Here is a 19,328-nt window from a genome sequence, read left to right on the forward strand (position 1 = left end):
TACGGACAAAGTATAAAACCGTAAAAAGTATTGAAAGATAGATACTTGATGAGCTGTTTTACATCAGAAGTCTGACGGCTACTTTGTATTGAGAGCCAAGAGAGTTATCCTAATAATATATTATCTTGCGGTTACAGTACACGTGTTAAAAATAATGATGTAATTGTCGTAGTCGTCGAATAAGAAGTCTTTTTTAGATTTTATCTGATATTTAATAGCTCAAATATGCAAATCGCGATAGATAAATCTTCTAATAAAAACATTGAATTTTTTTTTTATTTTTAAATCGATAAATCCATTATTCATAGAGTGACACTGCACAACAAAAATCTGAAATGTCTAATAAATAATATTTTATGAAAATATGCATACATATACATCTAAAAAAATGCGGGATATTTGGCAGTTGCTCGTTATTATAGGATGTACGACTATAAAGAATGATTAAGCTAGCCGTTTTAGGAGCTTTACGTGTTCGAGCAATCCGTGACGTCAAAAATCTCCCTTTAACGTCACCAACCAATCTCGGCTTTCCAGCCGAATCAGCTCCGCGCTAATCCACCCCAGTTGCGTTTTATGCGAACATGAGATATATATTCACCCTCGAGGACAAGATAATTCGCTTCTCGAAAAGGCTGATCTCTAGCATCGATTTACGAAGTAACCTTATGATGCAATATTCCCATTTACACGTTCTCAAATTTTCTTGTAGGATTAGAACAGTGTATTTCTTTTTTGCGATAAAATTTTGATGATGTTCAAAATTAACATTTGTTTAATAAAATTATAATATAATACGGTCAAATTTCTACGTGATAGATTTTGTCATACGATTTTAAGTTTTGTGTTTTTAGCAAATTGTTTACTGTCGCAATAAAAATGTCTAACTTATTTTTTTTATTCAATTTTTATAAATTCTCTGATTAATATTTTCGGGAACTGTATAGCGTTCGATTGATATTTGCAATCCCATACTGCATCTTTCGTCAGCCGAAACGCGCGGGGTGACGCTATAAAACTGCGCGAACGCACTCGCGTGCTCTGAGTCCTGCAACGACCGCTCTCTCATCATCACGTTGTACTGTTTCAGTGTTCAGCAAGGGCCAGTGCGAGACCGTGGCGTACAGATTTCTCGGCAAACGGGGTGGTTACGCCTGGGTTGTCACTCAAGCCACTCTCATCCACTGCTCCAAGCAACAGAAACCGATCTCCGTCGTCTGCGTAAACTACATTCTAAGGTAGGATTCATTATTTTATTTCGTCTTTTTGGTGCTGGTTTTTTTTTGCATGGCCCTTCTGCTGGAGTATCTTCGATTTTGCTTTCATTCTATGAGCATGATACCGTTCGTATAAGCGTTCGACGAAATCATACGGAAAATATCTTTGATTGTTTAATCTCGACTTGATATAAACTTCAATAGGTATTGTTTTACTATTTTGGACCATTGAATATGTGTTTTTTTGAGATCCAGATAGTTAAATTTTGAAAATTTAATTCATCTATTTTTAAAGAAAAAGTAGCAAATAGAAGAAATTTTCCGATACATTTTTTGCTACTAATTTACCAAGTTTTATTAATTAGATTAATTATTTAAAAAATTTAAATTATATATATTTTATAGAATTTGTGAGATTGAATTAATTCTAATAAAAAAATTTGCTCTAAAATTTAATACAATTTACGATGCACATAAATTATATTTAACTATTGCATCATCGTATTGTATTTCTTATGTCGAAAAAAAATTAGCTTGAGAATATAAGTCCTATTTATTTTCGCATTTTACGTCGACTTTTTAAATTTATGATGACATTACAAGATTGCGTCATGCATTAGCAGTTGCACAAAACTTGTAGCGTTTTAATCAGATATCCTTGTTCATTAATGCTGCAACATTATTGTATGACAAATTAATTTCCATTACAATTATCGCGTCCTTCGTTGCCTGTTTTATTATTCCATTTTTCTGTACAATTATTAAATTGCATGGAAACATGCAAACGTACCGATTAAAATTACTATGCGTCTACCTGTCGATTTAATATTTTAAAAGAAAATATTTATTTGACTATTAATGTTTTTAAATTATTTTAACGATGGGAAAAGCGTTGTTTTGTTTTTAGTATTTTTTTATTATTATATTATGATATATATTATAAAGAAGTATAATACAATTACTTATATGTTAAATGCTATTTTGCAACAATATCTAGATATTTACAATAATGAACAATTTTGAGATAATTTATTGAAAATGTGTAATAAATAAAATTTTCCATTAATATATCCGCTGGAGGTAAGCTAATATCGAAACTCAATTTCGCGCTTGCTTGATTACACAGCCGGATACGCAAATTATTTCCTATTGTTATTGTAGACACGCTACTTCCGCCTACTTCCGACAAAAATCGCAAGGGGAGTAGTCACGCAAGGTAAGTGCTCCCTTAATTATTCTCTCGGCGCAGATTTAACCCTTGATTTGGTCACCCGATATATAAATGACCCCACTTATTTATATAATTTGACTTAATTTATCTTTATTTACCCGTTTAATTACATAAGGTTTAACATGTTGATTGGTTATCGATCGATTATATATATTGTAAAAAGTATAGATCATTACTATACATCAAAATATCGAGATTACAATAGTTTTTAAATGGAACACCTTTAAACACTTTCGATTTAAAAACTATTGTAGCTTCGATATTTTAGTATAAAGATCTTCGTCTCCAATGATTTCAGAAATGCTATTAACGAATCATACAATTGGTTTGGGACACTCTGTACATTAATTTTTTTAAAGAAACATTTTCATCTTTAAATGCTATTAAGTATGAAAAATTATTTTAAAAATTTTACAAAATGAGTGTAATAAGAACGCGTGTCAGAATATACAATTTATTTTGAAAGATCGATTTTTTTAGTGATTATGAAATTTTTCTGTTTTGATTTTTTATCGTTATAAATTCCTCTTAATTTCCAATTTGCTATATCTTCTTCATTTTATCCGAAACGCTATACCACTCTAGGGTTAATCTCGTGCCTCATTACGCGAGGAAACAGCTAGAGTTTTTTCGTTCGCATATTTTTTTCTTTCTCAGCATACTGGTTTTTTCCTCGTCTTTTCACGCTTTTTGCATGTGTGTCGAAGATACTCCAAAAAACACGGCTGCTATTTGAGCGCCGCCGCTTTTACGAGCCAAGTACAATTGGCTCTTGGAATATTGCACGTGTTTTCCGGTTATTTTCTCTATTTTTAAAAACTGTTAAATTATCTTTAATGCTTTATTATGTGTATTTATCCGTAAAAATATTTTAATTATTCTGAGATCCATGTTTGCAATTGCGATATTAAAAGATATTTATAATATTTTGAAATAATTTAATAATGAGGTTTAAATATATAATAATAAAATGTTATAAGGAAGGTTTATTGTTATAGGCAAGAGAACTACTACTTTTTTTCTCTTTCTTTTGCTTCAAAAATTCATAAATATAGACAGAGAAGAAAAAAGAAAACCATTTTATTTCGTGAATATTTTATTTTCGAGAAAATTACATTATATCATCTCGACTCCATTGACGATGGCGCACCCCACTGCTGAAAAACAAACTCTCGCTATTGAAAAACAAATAAAACGTATGCCGTCTTCACGTAGCGAGCGTTATCCTTCTAACATTTCATGATCCTTCCAACATTTCGTGATATAACACGTGCCGAATTTTCCGAGATACCGCCTCCTCCTGAATGGAGGAAGAGGAGTCTCGTGGCACACATAAAACATCCCCATTTTCTCCCGTATCCGCCTCGGGGTGCGATCGTTCCCGCCAGTAGCTGAAAGGTGGTTGGCAGATTCTGGCAGATTATCCCCAACACTCCCGCTGTTTTTCTGAACGCTTTTCCCATCTCTACGCCATCGCTTTTGCTCTCTTTTCCGGTTTCCCGGTTTCTTCACACTCGATTTCGTTGGCGAAAACGCACGATGTTTCAGTCGGCGTTGATAGGAGAAGCGGAGATATTCGCGAACAGTCGTAGCTCTTGTTATCGTGTACGTATTATTATGTTTTTCATATACATATAGGGCGAATTATCTCTAGTTCTGTTAGCTGGTAGTTATGATTAATTATTATTTTTGGTTAGATAACATGATTTGGTTGTACAATCGTACGGTTAGATTAATTTGCTTTTGGCACTGTCGAGAAATTTGGAGTTTACATTGCAATGTTATTTCTTAGGTAAACTATGAATATTGTTTGAAAACACAATTATATATAAATGATGACTAGTCGTATACGCAAAACTAAAGCACGTACAATTAGTTAGATAAGAATCATTCAGTTTATTCAAACATAGGCTTTTCAATTGCTTGTTACATACTTTATTTTAAAATTGCAAATTTGTGTCATTTATTAAATTATTAACATCAAATCTGCTTATGGTGTATACATTTTTATGAATTAATATTGAATTTTTAATTGTTATTTGAACCTACTACAATCGTGTTTCATACTCTTCTCACTCATCATAATTGTCTGCTATTCATGTGTATTTACATTCTCAGCTTGACCTAGTTATATATTTAGACAATATTTGTATTACTAATATTAGCACATAAATGCCTGGATATTAACATCCATTCAGATGTTTTGCAACTCTCGTTTGCTGTTCGGTTCGTTCCCCTTGAAACTTGGCGTAAACGTAGGAGCACGCGCCTTCTCATCGAGGCGGAAGCGCGACGCTTGCGCGTCGTCGCGGTCGCCGCACCTCCCGCGATCTGGTCCGTCGATATGCGCGTTTTAGCCGCGACATCCATCGCATCATCGTCGTCGACGAGCACCAGCAGTCGAACGAAAGCGAGAGTGAAGAGAGAGCGAAAGTGGTGCGTTGCGCAAGCTCACAATCAGTCGCGGTGGCCGAGAAATCGAAATTCCGCGTGTTTTTGAAGGTGTTAAGTAAGTAAAGAGAACCTTAGAGAGAGAAATCAATAGAGTAAATAATGAATTAAACAGTAGGTGGTGGAAAATTATCGTGAAAGTTATTTTATGAGAGAAAAACCGTGGTTAAAGATAGGTAACTTATTTTATTTGCGATCAAATAAGTTAACCAAGCGTCGTTTAATTTTTAGATTACGGTTTATAATGTAATGCGAGAAAAAATTTTACTTAAATTACATGATATTTGAGTCTAAACAAATTCAAATAAAATTCAACTCACAGTGCACGTACGAGACTGCGTGAATTTTTTTCTGTAAGAGATACATTTTCGCGTTGGTGTACATGACCATTAAAGCAACGCGATATCTTTTTCCGCTTTCCGCTCATGTTTGACCGGTTCTCTCGGGATCTCTTTATGGCGATCTCTTTTGAAAGCTACTATGCATGAAACCGCGACTTTCCGCTCGACGAGAAGCTCTATTGCATCGTGTCAGAAAGAGAACTTGCTCGAGCATTACACAGAATTATACAATCAGTGTATCTATTATTATACGAATGGCTCGAAAATACGCGAAACGAAAAGATTCAGTGTGATTCTGTTACGTGAAAACAGAATGAGGAGAAAACCTTTCTCTCCGAGTCTCAGAACGACGTTGGCTGCTTTGCCGCGAGATATTGATGTTACAGGGAGATATTCGATATTCTCTTATAAATAAGTTATATATGCTGTTCTGCACTTTTCTATTAGATATTTTAAAAATAAAGACGGATATTTATAAGATTATAGAAGGTCATGCATGCTCGAGTAAGTTTTGCTTCGATTTCGGCGGTATGTTTCTTACGATTACTATCTATAATAAGTAATAAGAAGTTCAAACGCAGGAATGTGTCCGTGTCATGCACAAATAACAGACATTTAGCTCGTTAAAAATAAAAACAGATCTTGTTTTGCCGATCTGATCTTTTTGAAAGGCCAAGTAAAAGATTTATTGATATCGGAAAAAATTTCGTTTTATCGCATCTTCTTTACTGCAAACTTTATTTGCATAAATTATTTCATTTAGAATTTAAAAAAATACGCATAAATTATTGGAAATTTAATTACTGGAAATTTAATAATTTAACAATACGTACATTTGATACACAACTAATGGATACGTCGAAAACAAATTCATCTCGTATCGTTGATGAAAACACAAACTCGACAACAAATTACGTTATTATTTTTAATTGGAATTAATATACGCTGCGCTCTATATTGTTTGGTGTTATCTGTTTTCTGCGAAATATCAACGCGCGTTGATTTTAAAATCGCGTGCGAGAGAGATTTGCGTTCGGGTTGCAGCAACGAAGGGTTGACCGTGCGAATGCGACCACGTGCTACCATGTGCTGTACGGCGTCCCAAAATAATTTCTTACGTTCTTAAAGCCAGCCGCCGCCGTCGTCGTAGCTGCAACATGGTTTTAATCGCCACCCGGTTACACAAACGACCTCGCGAGTCGATCACTCTCAACTATCGACAGGCTCGTTTTGCGTTTCGTTTCACGACGAAGAATCATTCGCCTGGAACGTGTTTTATTTAACATAGTGGAGATGCGGTCCGTCGGTCACGAGTCCTGTCTGACACGCGTCGCGCTTTTAGTCTTCAGCACTCGATTATTTTTTGTGTTTATCGTGCGCGATGCTTTCAAAGCGATTCAAGTTGCAAAATTTACATGATATGTACAATAATACAATCCACATTATTGAATAATTATAGTGAAAGAACGATTGCAAGAGATCCTTGAATATAAAACGCTCGTTATGTTTCCAGCTTTTTCTATTCAAAGTTGTTTTGCTTAACGCTTTATGCAGTCTGGACAAATTACATAATGATTTTATATATCAATTAACCTTTGAAAATTATTTCCTATTTTTAAAAGAAGTGTGCAATAATAATATATATTTTAATAGACTTTATAAAACACGGTAAATATGATTTATTTTGAATAATATCGTTAACTTTTTCCGAGTTTGTTTAGGATTATTTTTATCAACGACGCGAGATGAGACTTTTTTTCGGTGCATCCCGCCGCGTCGACTGAGCACATCGAGCGTGCCTCGAGCACAGAGACCCGGGACCTTGAGAGCTTAACCAGATCGATTGCATAAGAGATCGCTTTCAACGACGACGGGACAGAAAACAGCGATCAGATCGAATCGTATTGAAACGGCTTTAAATCGATACTTCTCGGCGATAGTAAGCTCTTTTTTCGTTGTTACGCATTTTACAGTCAGGGAACTGGAAAATTGAATGATTCATGAATCCCATCGTATCTAAAAGGCAGACAGCTGAAAGATATAACCGTGAAAAAAATACAATCCAACGATTCCTTAATTTGAAATCTCAAAATTCATGAATTCCGAGGATCAAATAATTCGAGTATCTTCTTAGGCACTTTTGAGCTCAAAAACTTTAGAGTTGCAAAGAACATTACAGAAATCCGAGAAGTGCGAGGACTTTTGGTTCGTGTTCGATTCAGACTAGTTCAATGTTCTCCATTAAAATCGTCGAGCGACGCGGCGCCGTATTATTTTTAAATTCGTGTACACGTGTGACATAAAGGTTTTTTTCCATCGATTCCTCGCGAAGAAGTTATTGCCGAGACATTTGGGCGCAGGTGTAAATGAATTGGCGTGTACGAGAAACGGAAGAAGGTAGCGATGGAAACTTGAGAAAAATTATTCAATTGTATAATTAATTATAATAATTGACAAACTATTTGAATTTCTCAATAGTCAATAACATTTGATTACATTTTGCATTTATAATTTTATGATAAGATATACGCATATTTGCGTAAATTTTTTAGACAGCCTAAAACGTGTATTTGTCAACCGTGTGTTTACTTCCATTCACAACTCATTAGTGTACAAATTTGTGAATACATCGCGTTACATTAAACATCGGATAGCCGAAGATGAAGAATTTCGTAATAGTTCGCTCGACCGGCGTTTACGTATGCAGAATCGCGATCGTATTGCTGAATATTTACAGTCCCTTGACGGGCAACTAAAACATATCTGAATTCTATCCATTAATTTGCCAATTTATTCCTCGACGAGTTTATGTTTTATTTATTTAGCAAAAACGACGACATATTCATTTTAGAGCTAGAAGGTTAATAGAGTTTTTTAAGAACGAAACTTTCACAGTTGACTGCGCATAACAAAATTTTATTTTTAGCTAATTCTACATACATATCTAATTTGATACGCACATCCAATATTAAAATACGGTATTTAATGATTTAATGAATTTCTATTTTCAATTTTTACTAATTTGCTATTAGTTTATTTTTTATTGAATTGATAAATATTTTTATATTTATTATTTCTTGAGATCTACATTGCTTGAAGAATATATAGATATTATATTTTTTCTTAAAACGATATGATACAGTAACTAAGAATATGCTTCGAAATACTAATCACTATGTAATCAGCAAACTAGTAGTAATCGCGCATAAGTGAAGTTTGCCTAGTCTAACGTGACTTCGCGGAGCAGGCGCGTAAAGTCGCGATTTGCAAATCGAATACCTGAATAACAAGAGAGTGACAGAGAGGAACAGAAAGAGAGAGAGAATGCTGGCGCGGCGTGCGCGGCAAGTGCATCACGGTTGCAACCGCATCGACGACGGAACTTGGCCAGTGCTTTTCAGTCCGTCGCAGCGGCCGAAACGTCGCCTGGTCAGCGCGATAAAAGTGCTATCCGCGTGCGTGTTCGATCGTGATAAGATTCGATGTTCGCATATCCGATCCAAAAATCCAAGAATCCGTAAATTCAAAGGCTGCACGTTTTAAAATTAAAGAGTCCATAATTCCAGGTCTAAAAATTCAAGGGTTTGTAACAAGAGATTCAAAGATTTAGTAATCCAAAGATTAAATATTCAAAAATCCAAAAGTCCTTAGATCGAAAAGATTGTCTGAAAAGATATGATAGCCCAAATAAATCTAAATTTATTTTTTATTTTGACCAGCATTTAAAGATTTAAAAAATTGCATAATTGGAGATGTCATAGGTTTAAATATCTAAAGATTTAAAGAAATCTAAGAGATTCAATTACTAAGATTAGGAACTTCAACGATTAAAAAGTCAATAAAAAAAGATTTATAAGTTTACATATTTAAAGATCCAAAGATTCTGGTATTTAAGCATTCAAAGATTCCAAAGATCAAACATCAATACATTTTGCAATCTTCAGAAAATTTTAAAACCACTGAGTCGTGAATCGTGAAAAAGTTCTTGGATCGAGAGGATTTTATATCTAATACACCAAAGACTATAAATTTTCAAACATTGTGTCATTAAGATTCAGAAATTTGCATATTTGAAGATCCGAATGTCACAGATTTAGGAAACCAATTTAGATTTGAAAAGATAAAATTAGATCTTCAAGTTTATAAAAGCTTCAGTCGTTTGACGTCTCTAATTTCCATCTAATTGTGAACTTAAGAATCAATCAATCGCGTAACAACGTAAGATATCCGGATCAAGGTCCAAGTGTTCGCACGCGAACAACATCATCGTAAGCTGATCGTTACGTCGTCGATTTAATAACAGAATCGATCCTCGAGACGAGCGGCTTTTGGCCGAATTCCATCTCGCGATCCACGCATCCGCTGGCAGCGTATCCGAGAATTCCGCGTGCGAAAATTTGATTGCGCAATAGTGCGATTAGCGAGGATACTCACCCATATCTCGGTTTATTTCCTTCTCTCACCGCTCCATCTTTTACACCTCCTTGAACACCACAAATATCGCCGATCGATCATTCTCACACCGTGAATCCAATCGATTACCCTTTTCTGATTTAAAATTAGACACAATGGCTAATAATAACTGGATTATTGCCGACGATTTTGCGAAGAAAATAACACATTATAAAGATCGCTTGTTTATAATAAAGATCAGTGTGATGTTTACACGAGCAGTTTAGCACACGTCAGTGATACAAATCAATAATAATAAATCCTACATTTTAAAAGCATAGTGTTCGAGTATTTTTTAATATAAAATTGCATAAATATATTTTTTCTTTTGTCCGCGAGAAATTATTGTATAAAAATAATTGAATCATATATTAAATAACATTTTTTTTAAAGTCGCTTTTTTGTAATTAATAAATATGCGATTTTTATCACTTCTAATTTATATGCATATGTAGATAAGACAGCTTGAAATTTAAATCGCGAGTGTCGGCGGGAAACGATTTAATGAGTGTTCGAGACTAATTGTGAGAGAGTGTTGTAGGAGTCGAGTGAACTCTTGCGAGAGAGAGAGAGAGAGAGAGAGAGAGAGAAAGAAAGAAAGAAAGAAAGAAAGAAAGGAAGGGCGAGTACAGTACGGAAGAGAGATGAGGCGAGAACACCAATGAAGAAGGTATTACAAGACATATAATAAATAAATCCGCGTTTGTGTGTCCGATGTATGACGTGTGCGAGATCGCGGCAGTTTATCGACCGATATTCACAACGAAGGTGCGCGCCTGTTATCGTGGCCCACCCGTTACGTAACGTCTGGCAGCGGCGACGGCGGCACCGAGGTCTGCGAGCATTCGCGTGATAAACGGTGTCGCGATTGTATCCGCCGAAGTCCCCTTGACTTTTCGAAACACCCGGTATACGAATTTATTCCGATAAATCCGATATAAAATTGTGCAGCTTTCGACTGTTTATATGTGTAGCAAGTGCGGCGTGAGAAAATGTTTTAACACACCGAGTTTTCCGAGTAAATTTAGAATGCACTTTCTTCTCGTGAAAATTCAAGTTGATACATAATTACGAAGCTTTTTCTACACTGGAAGTTGACGAGTTTTCACGAAGAAACCTGCGGGGGTGTTAAACATACAACGAAACTTTATTTTCCAGCCAGTGTATCTTGAAACAAACTTAATTAAAGATATAATTAGCAAAATATTTAATCTTAAATATTGGTGTCGATTAATTCGATCAAAAAAGTTTTATTGAATTGAAAATTAACTTAAAACTTTTTAGCGAATATGTTTCAAAATTGTTGTCTTTTACTTATTAGGTCTCACTTTATATTAATGCAGCTATCATAATTTTCAAAAATGTTGCAAATTTTTTTATACGAAGTTGACTTATAGGATAAATTTGATTAAAATATTTGTTCAATAATTTCTTCAACATTATTAACGTATAATAATGCTATTACTGTCTATTTAATGCGAATAATAAATAATACCTCATTATTATACTTGGCACGGTGCATCCCACCTGCGCGTATGCAGTTCACCTTTGTGCAACAAGTACGCGTTTGCATCCGAGAAAACTCTTGACGCGCGTGCTAAATCTCGCGTTGGCAATGGGATGCGTCCAAGAATTAAAAGTGCATCTGGCGATGTACAGCGGAGGATGGGGGTAAACAACGGTGGTAAACATGCCGCCGATGGACGAGACCGTGGCCTCGCTTTTTCATTACGTATTTTTGTACTTAAACGTGTCCTGTCCCGATGTTTTATTCGCGCGACGACGTGCAACAGACAAAAATTCAGTTTCGCGTTTAACTCCAAAAGTGGCTAAGATTTGCCTCTGAATTTATGTTCACGCTTAGCACTATTTATTTTATACATTACAGATACACATAAATTAAAGTAACATAAATTAAAGTGTGGTGTTCTCATGATTTGATTTCATGCTAATTTAATGGTAATTAATTGTGCAGCAGTTCGCTTTCTAGTTTTAGATTTGATATGAGATTTGAAGAAATTTATGATCATCAAATCCGGTTATCACCAACTTTACTCAATTAAGTCTTCCGTCTTCATTATTACAATGAGATTATTTTAAATTTGACAGAAGTAAAAGAGGCTCGAGGAAAGCTTGAGAGGCAGAATGAAAAATTCCATTCATTTTGTATTTATTAATAATAAGATGGAACAGATGTAATGCCAAAGGAATAAAATATAATATTAACGTAATAAATTTATGTACAATTAATATAATATTTCAGTGCATCTCGATTGTTATTGAACAACTCGATCGCGTTGAAGTCAAATCGTTTGCCTTGAGTCCAGATCGATTCTTTCCGAATGAAACATCGTGGTGCAACCCTGAGCGGCATCGCAAGAACGCCGTCGACCTCGAGAGCCGCGCCAATCTGGTTGCGCGGATACACCGGTCCGGCCGCTGCACTCGCGCGCTCCATTCGCAGATTGTCTCACAACAAACCGCTCGAGTTTCGCGAACGCCTGGCGCGCGATCCGGAGGGAAGAGATTGGGTCGAGTTAGGTGCGGGTTAAATACGCGGTCGGGTATTAGGAGGGGGTGTTAAAAATAAAGTGACGGCGGGTGCTCCATTTGCGCAAATGAGCACGTGGGACCGTTGGGACCTTTTCTATTTACCCTGCCGCTTTTGTCGAGCTTCCCACGAGCCTCCCTTGCTTCTCTCTTATTACAGTCGTTTTTTCAATTATCCCGAATCATTCACGAACATCTTTATTTTTATCCATGCAAAAATTCGGCGATTTTATTTATACATTTATTAAATCTCTTGTGTCCCATTATATGTAGCTCTATGTTAGAACTTGTTATTGACTTTCTACTTTTGTGTTACATGCTTTCTATCGTGTGTATATTCTTGTAATCTAAGAGGGTTCGTTTTAGGACTTGCGATAAAGATATTTATGATGTGTGAGGGAGATTGAGAACAAGGAAAATCTTTTACTAAATTCTAGCAAGGAGCATATAAATCTATAAACGATACTATAAAATTCGAAATCTCGATACTAAAAGAATGTATAAAATTTTGTCCCATCTACAGTTTACATTTTAATGATATGTTTTATTAACATCGTTAGCATCGTTAGTTGTTAAATAGTTCGTTAATGGATCTCAATCAATCACTTGCAATCTAAACAAAGTTTTCTTGCAGTAAAATTGGCATCTTTAAACTTAAACGTTGGCATCTTTAAACTTTGATTATTGAATTTTTTAATCTTTGATATTAAATTTACATCGATTTTAATTCGATTCCGTTTTACGGAGTTCTACGTTTTAGTTTGGACACGGAAATTTATTACGTTATTAAATTTATATTCATTATATTTTTTGAAGCTTTTGAAGGCAGTCGCAAGTACATTGACTTGTATCTTGATGGCGTTTATTGCTCTTTAACGTCTCGTGACGATATTTATGTGCGCAAAAACTTTATTGTGTTCAATTAAGAAGCGTGCAGCACTTTAAGTCATTATTTTAAAGCTCCCTTTGGAATTAAGTCCAATCGAAAGAGTGAACTAATAAATGTAGGCTATTTCAATAAATGTCAGTTTGCTGAATCTTGCAAAAACGGAATGATAGAATTAATTATTATGAATTAATGTAAGAAAAATTAAGAAGAAACAAAATTATTGAATTAATTTGACTTTTGCACATAATTTATAATATATTGACGATCGTAAATATAGAGCTCAAACCAAAGATCCGAACAGTTCAGACATAAAAGAAAATTAGATTAAAACTATCATGTTAGTTTTAATCTAATGTCATTTGACTGTCTGACAATTGGATCTTATCACACATTTCAATTCAGAAGCTTATTTTAATGTTTAATTCATACTTAGATTTTTTCTGATTATTAAATAATACATTCATACTTTCTTCTATTTGCTTGTTTTCCACTTTAAATTCATTCTCAGCGTGTAGAAGTACGCATACAAATACTTACTTACGTCTGTATACATAAAGTTCCCGTAGGCTAATGCTCACATACGCGATTCGCAAGTTCTACCACATACACATTGTGCGCACATTTGGGGTCCGCTGGTCAATTTGCGGCAATTACCAAGCTGTTGCGACCGGTTAAAGTCACTTAGTGTTCGCATAGATTCGCACGAATCATCCACGACGAATATCACCGTTGACGTTGCGAATTTCCGACCGTAAAAGATACTACAGAGAGATCCGTAAAGAATCGCGTACGCGTGCGATCGTCGCACGTGCGGAGATTAGTGAGTGCTTAACTAAAGAATTTCTGTGTCTGCATAGTATTGCATAAAAAAGATACTACGTTAAATGTGGTGTTCAAAGCTCGTTTAAAAAAAAAATTTTAAACTTTGTTTAGTATCTAAATTAATAAAAGGCAGGTAATTTAACCGGTATATAGAAAATTCGACATATCTGATATTTTATATTAATTGCACAATTTTAATATAATTATGTTAAAAAGTGATAAAAAATATTAAATTTCTTTTTAATTTTACAATTATACTTTTCGAAAATTTCGTTTTAGATTAGCAGAAGATTTCTAACCTGAGTAATAAATAATATTTTTGTATTGATAGTTTTACATTATTTACAATTTTCTTAAATCTATCAGATATATAAAAGTTAAGTAAACAAAAGTTTAGATATCTCATTTTATTACATAAGATAATTTGGGAGATATAATCTATTTGTAATAGTCAGCAAAAATCATCTGCTTATTTAAGCTGAAAATATTCGAAGTTTACGAACGTCACGAGGGTTAAAAGGTTTAAAGCATGTCTCGGCATGTTAAAGGCAAGACACATTGTGTGCTGTTTAGACCGATATATATATATATATATATATTTATCGAGGTTATCTTCGGGGTTAAGGTCAGGTTAACTTTAAATATGCTTGTGATTGAAGGAAATGTAGGCGTAATCGTGCCTACATAAGCGAACTTGCGAGACTTTTTATGTCGAAGACGCGGCATTGAACGATTACTCGCGCGATTACGTGTTGCTGATATTTTTCACTACTTTTTGAAGAATCTTCAAAAAAACTGCTATTTGTCAAAAGGAACGGTAATATAAAAAGAGAGATGTGAATCGTATTTTATTATCCGAGAGCCGAACAATATATTATAATTCTTTGGATTTCATCACGAAGTTGCGATTTATGTATTGTTAGATTATATAATTTTTTTAATGTTACTTTTATGTTATTTTTGCGCGGACTAAAAGTACCGATTCGTCTTATTTTAAACCTGTGATGTTGTAAGAAATAATGTCTATCAATGAACGAAATAATGTTATAATTTTGTTAGAAACACGTTTGCCTTAAAGATGTTTAAAAATAGCGATCAATGCGCGTTATAAAAAGATTGCACGCGTGGTGAATCAATGTTTTCCGCGGTAACAATGTTCACACATACGCGATTACTATGTAACGCGCGTGACGTAAGAGTAGCAGCATCGATATCGCTTATAGTCTGAAAAACAGTGGCTGTTTCTTTGCTTGACGAGGTGTGTCTTGCGTTAATCATCGAACACAAAACATCTTGTCAGCAGATAACACTTTGAAATTCGCAAAATCTTTCAAATTAAAATTAAAATCAGAGCTTTCCGGAAAAATGGCCTGTATAATTCCAATTTTTAATATTTTTTTCTACTTTAAAAGTTGCGAAGGACGATTGTCGTAATCGTAATGGAGACATTCCGACTACTAGTGATCGTTTTAAAAATAAAGCGCGGAAATCGTCGCGGCGGAGTGCGACGTGCGGAAAAAGACGTCGATTGGCGGTCACGAGCCGTTGGTTACATAAGCACGTTCTTCTCGTGATTACAGCGAGCTTCTACTCCGAGACGAAAGAGAAAGAGAGATGTGATCATCTCGCGAGAATGGGTCAGGACCTGAATGATTAAAGAGGAAGGGAGGGAGGGAGGGAGAGAGAGAGAGGGGGGGGAGAGAGAGAGAGAGGAAGGAAAAGAGAGAGATTGCATGAGGGCAACGACGCGCTGTCGTCAGAGAGCACGAAAGTCCGGGTGGATACTGAATGGTTCAGAGCAGGGAGAGTGGTGAGATAGTGATGCGTGTGCAGTACGTGGTGTGTGCAGTTTAGTCAGCTTACGCATATTTCTCAAATTGAATTTGAAGCAGAAGTGAGAAACTCCGAAATTATCCGAGATTGGTACGAAATTATTAATTTTATTATTTTATTTTTCAATTGTAATCAAAAGATTATTGTTCTCACTGTATTAACTACATTTGTGCAACTTATGTTTGAATTGAAAAAGTGAAAAGAAAGAAGCAGATTAATGTCGAATGAACAAGTTGAAGGTTTTTCAAAGCAGCAGTATATTTTTATTTGTGTATAATAGAAAAATATTGTTGAACAAATTTAACAAATAATTTTCTAAAAGAAATTAAAGTAAAATTTTACTTTATATTACAAGTGATATAATTTTTGTGTTTGGAACGGTTAATATTAGTAATATTGACAAAAATAATTAAATATTTATTAAAATTATTAATTAATAATTTTAAAATATTAAATTAAATAATAGAAAACATATTAATTAAAAATTATTCATTATTCACTGAAAATTGATTGATAATATAATTTTATATATAATTTCATTATTACATTTATTTAATTACATTCTCAGAGAAATAATAATCTCGTTATATTACATACTTAAATATTATAAAAGACAGCTTTTTCATTTGCAATTTTTGAAAAATTTTCTTTCGAAAGATTTTGCTGAAGTCCTCGGTGCCCGATTTATACTTCCGCCGTATGTTTGCCTTGTGACAGCCATATGTTTATCTCAGACGCCGTCGAACGGTGGCAAATGGTTCCGTGAAAATATCCACGTGCATACGAAAATGTATTTATGAGAGACGAATGCCAAGCTCTTTAGAATTGTGTCATGCGTTCACGCGTGATCCTCGCGAGTGATAAATACCGCGTCTACATATCGCTGTGTCGTAACGCGGTATCATCCGATTGCCAGTCGTTAGATAAGAACATCGTGTTAGTCGATGAAAGGAAGTCAGACGAGCGTTACTTATATCTTTGTGCATTGGGCAACATTTTTATAACAACAATGGTGGGAATAATGAGAAACATTTATCAGCTTGCATAAGATTGTCATTTAACACATTTCGTGCTGCGTGTACCACGTGATTGAACTTTCTATTCAGGCCGTTTAATATTTTGAGCATAAACAAATACATTGTCATAAAACATTTCATAACTTATCTTTTTTGTTTTAAACTGTACTTTATAAAACATCTTCTTATGTTGATAATAATGCATTTTTTAATCTTAAATTTATTATAATATATACGTTTTGAGCTCAAATAATGAATGGGTCATCGGTAGTACACGTGACCTGAATGGATAAACCATGCAGAAACGACTCGGCATGGAACGTGTTAAATAAGCATATTTTATTTTCTTATCTTTTTTGCTGCAGCCTTACTTTCCATTCAAATGCAAATCTATATTAGATAATTTTTATGTTACGTATATTTCTATATTAAGAATTTCACAAAAAAATATTATCTCTGACACACATACACAGCATGCTCGATTTGTCGGGTCATTAATTCTGAATTCTTATCAATATTTATTCTACAAAATACATTTTTAAATTATTTTTTCTAATTGTGCATTTTAAAGTTTAAAAAAAATTATAATTGTGATTTTTTATTATCATTATTTTTTTTTTTATCATACATTTTTGTCCGGATAATTACAAAAGAATGTAATTCTATCATGCGTGAGTATTCCTTCATACTTTTGATTAGTACACTCATATATGTTCTCTTTCTAAACTTTAAAAACATTAAAATTAAATTAATACTTCAAGTGAACTTCTCGATTTTTTGCAATATCGACGCATCGTATTATTTATATCTTCTTCGCGTCATTGCGTTTCGATCGTCTTAGCCATGTTTCGGACTAATGAGTCTCAAGACGAAGGGCACGTTATCCACGCCGGCGGCTCGTGATTTTGCTTACAGTGGGGTTGAGCATGAGGATGAGGTGTACAGCGTGCGCCAGCAGGCCGCACGTGACAGCGGCACGGAATTGAAGCCGGAGAGAGCCTTGCCGACGCTGGTGCCGACGAGCGATAGTAGATCGAAGAAAGGCCCGATAGTGCTGGACGACGAAGAGATTTCCGTGAAAGAATCAATCACTGTCGACGACGAGTCAAAAAGCGACGATCGGCCGCTCGCCGTCACCGCATCGATTTTCCGTTCGGCGAACGGGAAAAACGACTGTAAGAACAACTTGCGAAAAGACAGCGACTTATCGAGACCGGTACAGGAGAAGGCATTCGTTCAGGCGCTCAAAGAGTCCCTCGAAGAATCGATTAAGGAGTCTCTGAAGGAAAACAACGAGCCGGTGGTGGCAGAGCGACAGGAGCGACCGGCGTTTGTGAGGACACCCTTTATATTCCAGGTACGATCAGTCCTCATTTCATGTTTGACATTTGATATGGGAGCGAGTCAGGTTCATGTAATTTTTGAAAGTTTAAATAAACAATGTAATTTATAAACTTCTATTCTTTTAACAATGACTGCAACGTGAGAAGCGTGTAATATAATATAAATATCGATATATTAGTCAACTCTGATTATTGGATTTCTTGGGTTCTATCACTATCACTTATCGATGTAATCCCATTGCTCACACTTTATCACTTCAATGATAAAGTAAAAATAATGATATCATAAGTATCCCATATTTTACAAATAATAACATAAACGTGATAGGAATTGTTCAAATTTCTATAGCTTGTTAAAAGGATAAAATTAAATTTTTAAAAATAATATAAATAAAATTTAAAAAATATTAAGAAAATACTTGATAAAATTTTTCAAAATTATTTGTTTAAGAGGCCGAGCTCTAAGTTTTAAATTACAAAGATATAAAATGCTTGGAAAAGCAGTCTATTAATACAAATATTACAATTAAAGATACAGTTTGATTTCTATTGCAAGAGTTGATTCCAGATCAACATTGCTCTTATCTCTAGCCATAATATCGTATCCTTGGCCTCTTCCCCTCTAGATTCAATCTTTTTTCAGGGTAAACCGGCGGTGGTACGCACTTCTTCAGACAGTGCCGGGCATCGAGATTGTCCGCAGGCGGTCACGAAACATTTGTTCACGCCACTTACACCCGTTGTACAACAGCAGCAGCAACAACAACAACAACAGGAACAAGCGCAAATCTCCTGTCGACCGCCGCCGCAGACGGCCACAGCGAGTATCTTTGCGCCTCGCACCGAGGACATGAACAAAGGCTTCTTAACGTTCAGCGAAGATCAGCCGGGTCTCACCAGTGCGTATTTTTTGTCAAAACAACATTGAATATCTTCCAAAACAAGCCCGGGAGCTTAACTTGACACGATGTCTCGAAAAAAAGCAAAAGTGCTTGAAAAATTAAAAAACCGATGTTAATTATAAGATAACTACGAAAATTATTTCTCATTTTGAAAGTAATTATTCTTCATTATTGCGTGAATGTAAAAATTTTATTCGACGAATTAATATTAATTATTTTGCAGTCCTGTTTTTTATATTGCTTTCAATTTAAATGTCCGATTTAATTTGGTTTCTTAAAAT

General features: G+C 34.7%; 1 protein-coding gene and 1 long non-coding RNA gene across 4 annotated transcripts in view; both read left to right on the top strand.

Moving 5' to 3' along the window:
- Window positions 1-19,328, top strand: part of sima (similar) — a 79,659-nt gene that overhangs the window by 53,552 nt on the left and 6,779 nt on the right. For all 3 annotated transcript variants that reach the window (XM_012375587.2, XM_067347901.1, XM_012375586.2), the window contains 3 exons: window positions 1,091-1,238; window positions 17,718-18,159; window positions 18,789-19,044. In XM_012375587.2, coding sequence (XP_012231010.1) covers window positions 1,091-1,238; window positions 17,718-18,159; window positions 18,789-19,044 — 846 coding nt within the window. The remainder of the gene's footprint in view (window positions 1-1,090; window positions 1,239-17,717; window positions 18,160-18,788; window positions 19,045-19,328) is intronic.
- On the top strand, window positions 4,964-17,693 carry LOC136997317 (uncharacterized). Its single transcript, XR_010888116.1, has 3 exons — window positions 4,964-8,822; window positions 10,148-10,362; window positions 17,564-17,693. It is a non-coding gene; the product is annotated as an uncharacterized lncRNA (long non-coding RNA).

Source organism: Linepithema humile, chromosome 1 (genome assembly GCF_040581485.1).
Source record: "Linepithema humile isolate Giens D197 chromosome 1, Lhum_UNIL_v1.0, whole genome shotgun sequence".
NCBI classification, from domain to species: Eukaryota; Metazoa; Arthropoda; class Insecta; order Hymenoptera; family Formicidae; genus Linepithema; species Linepithema humile.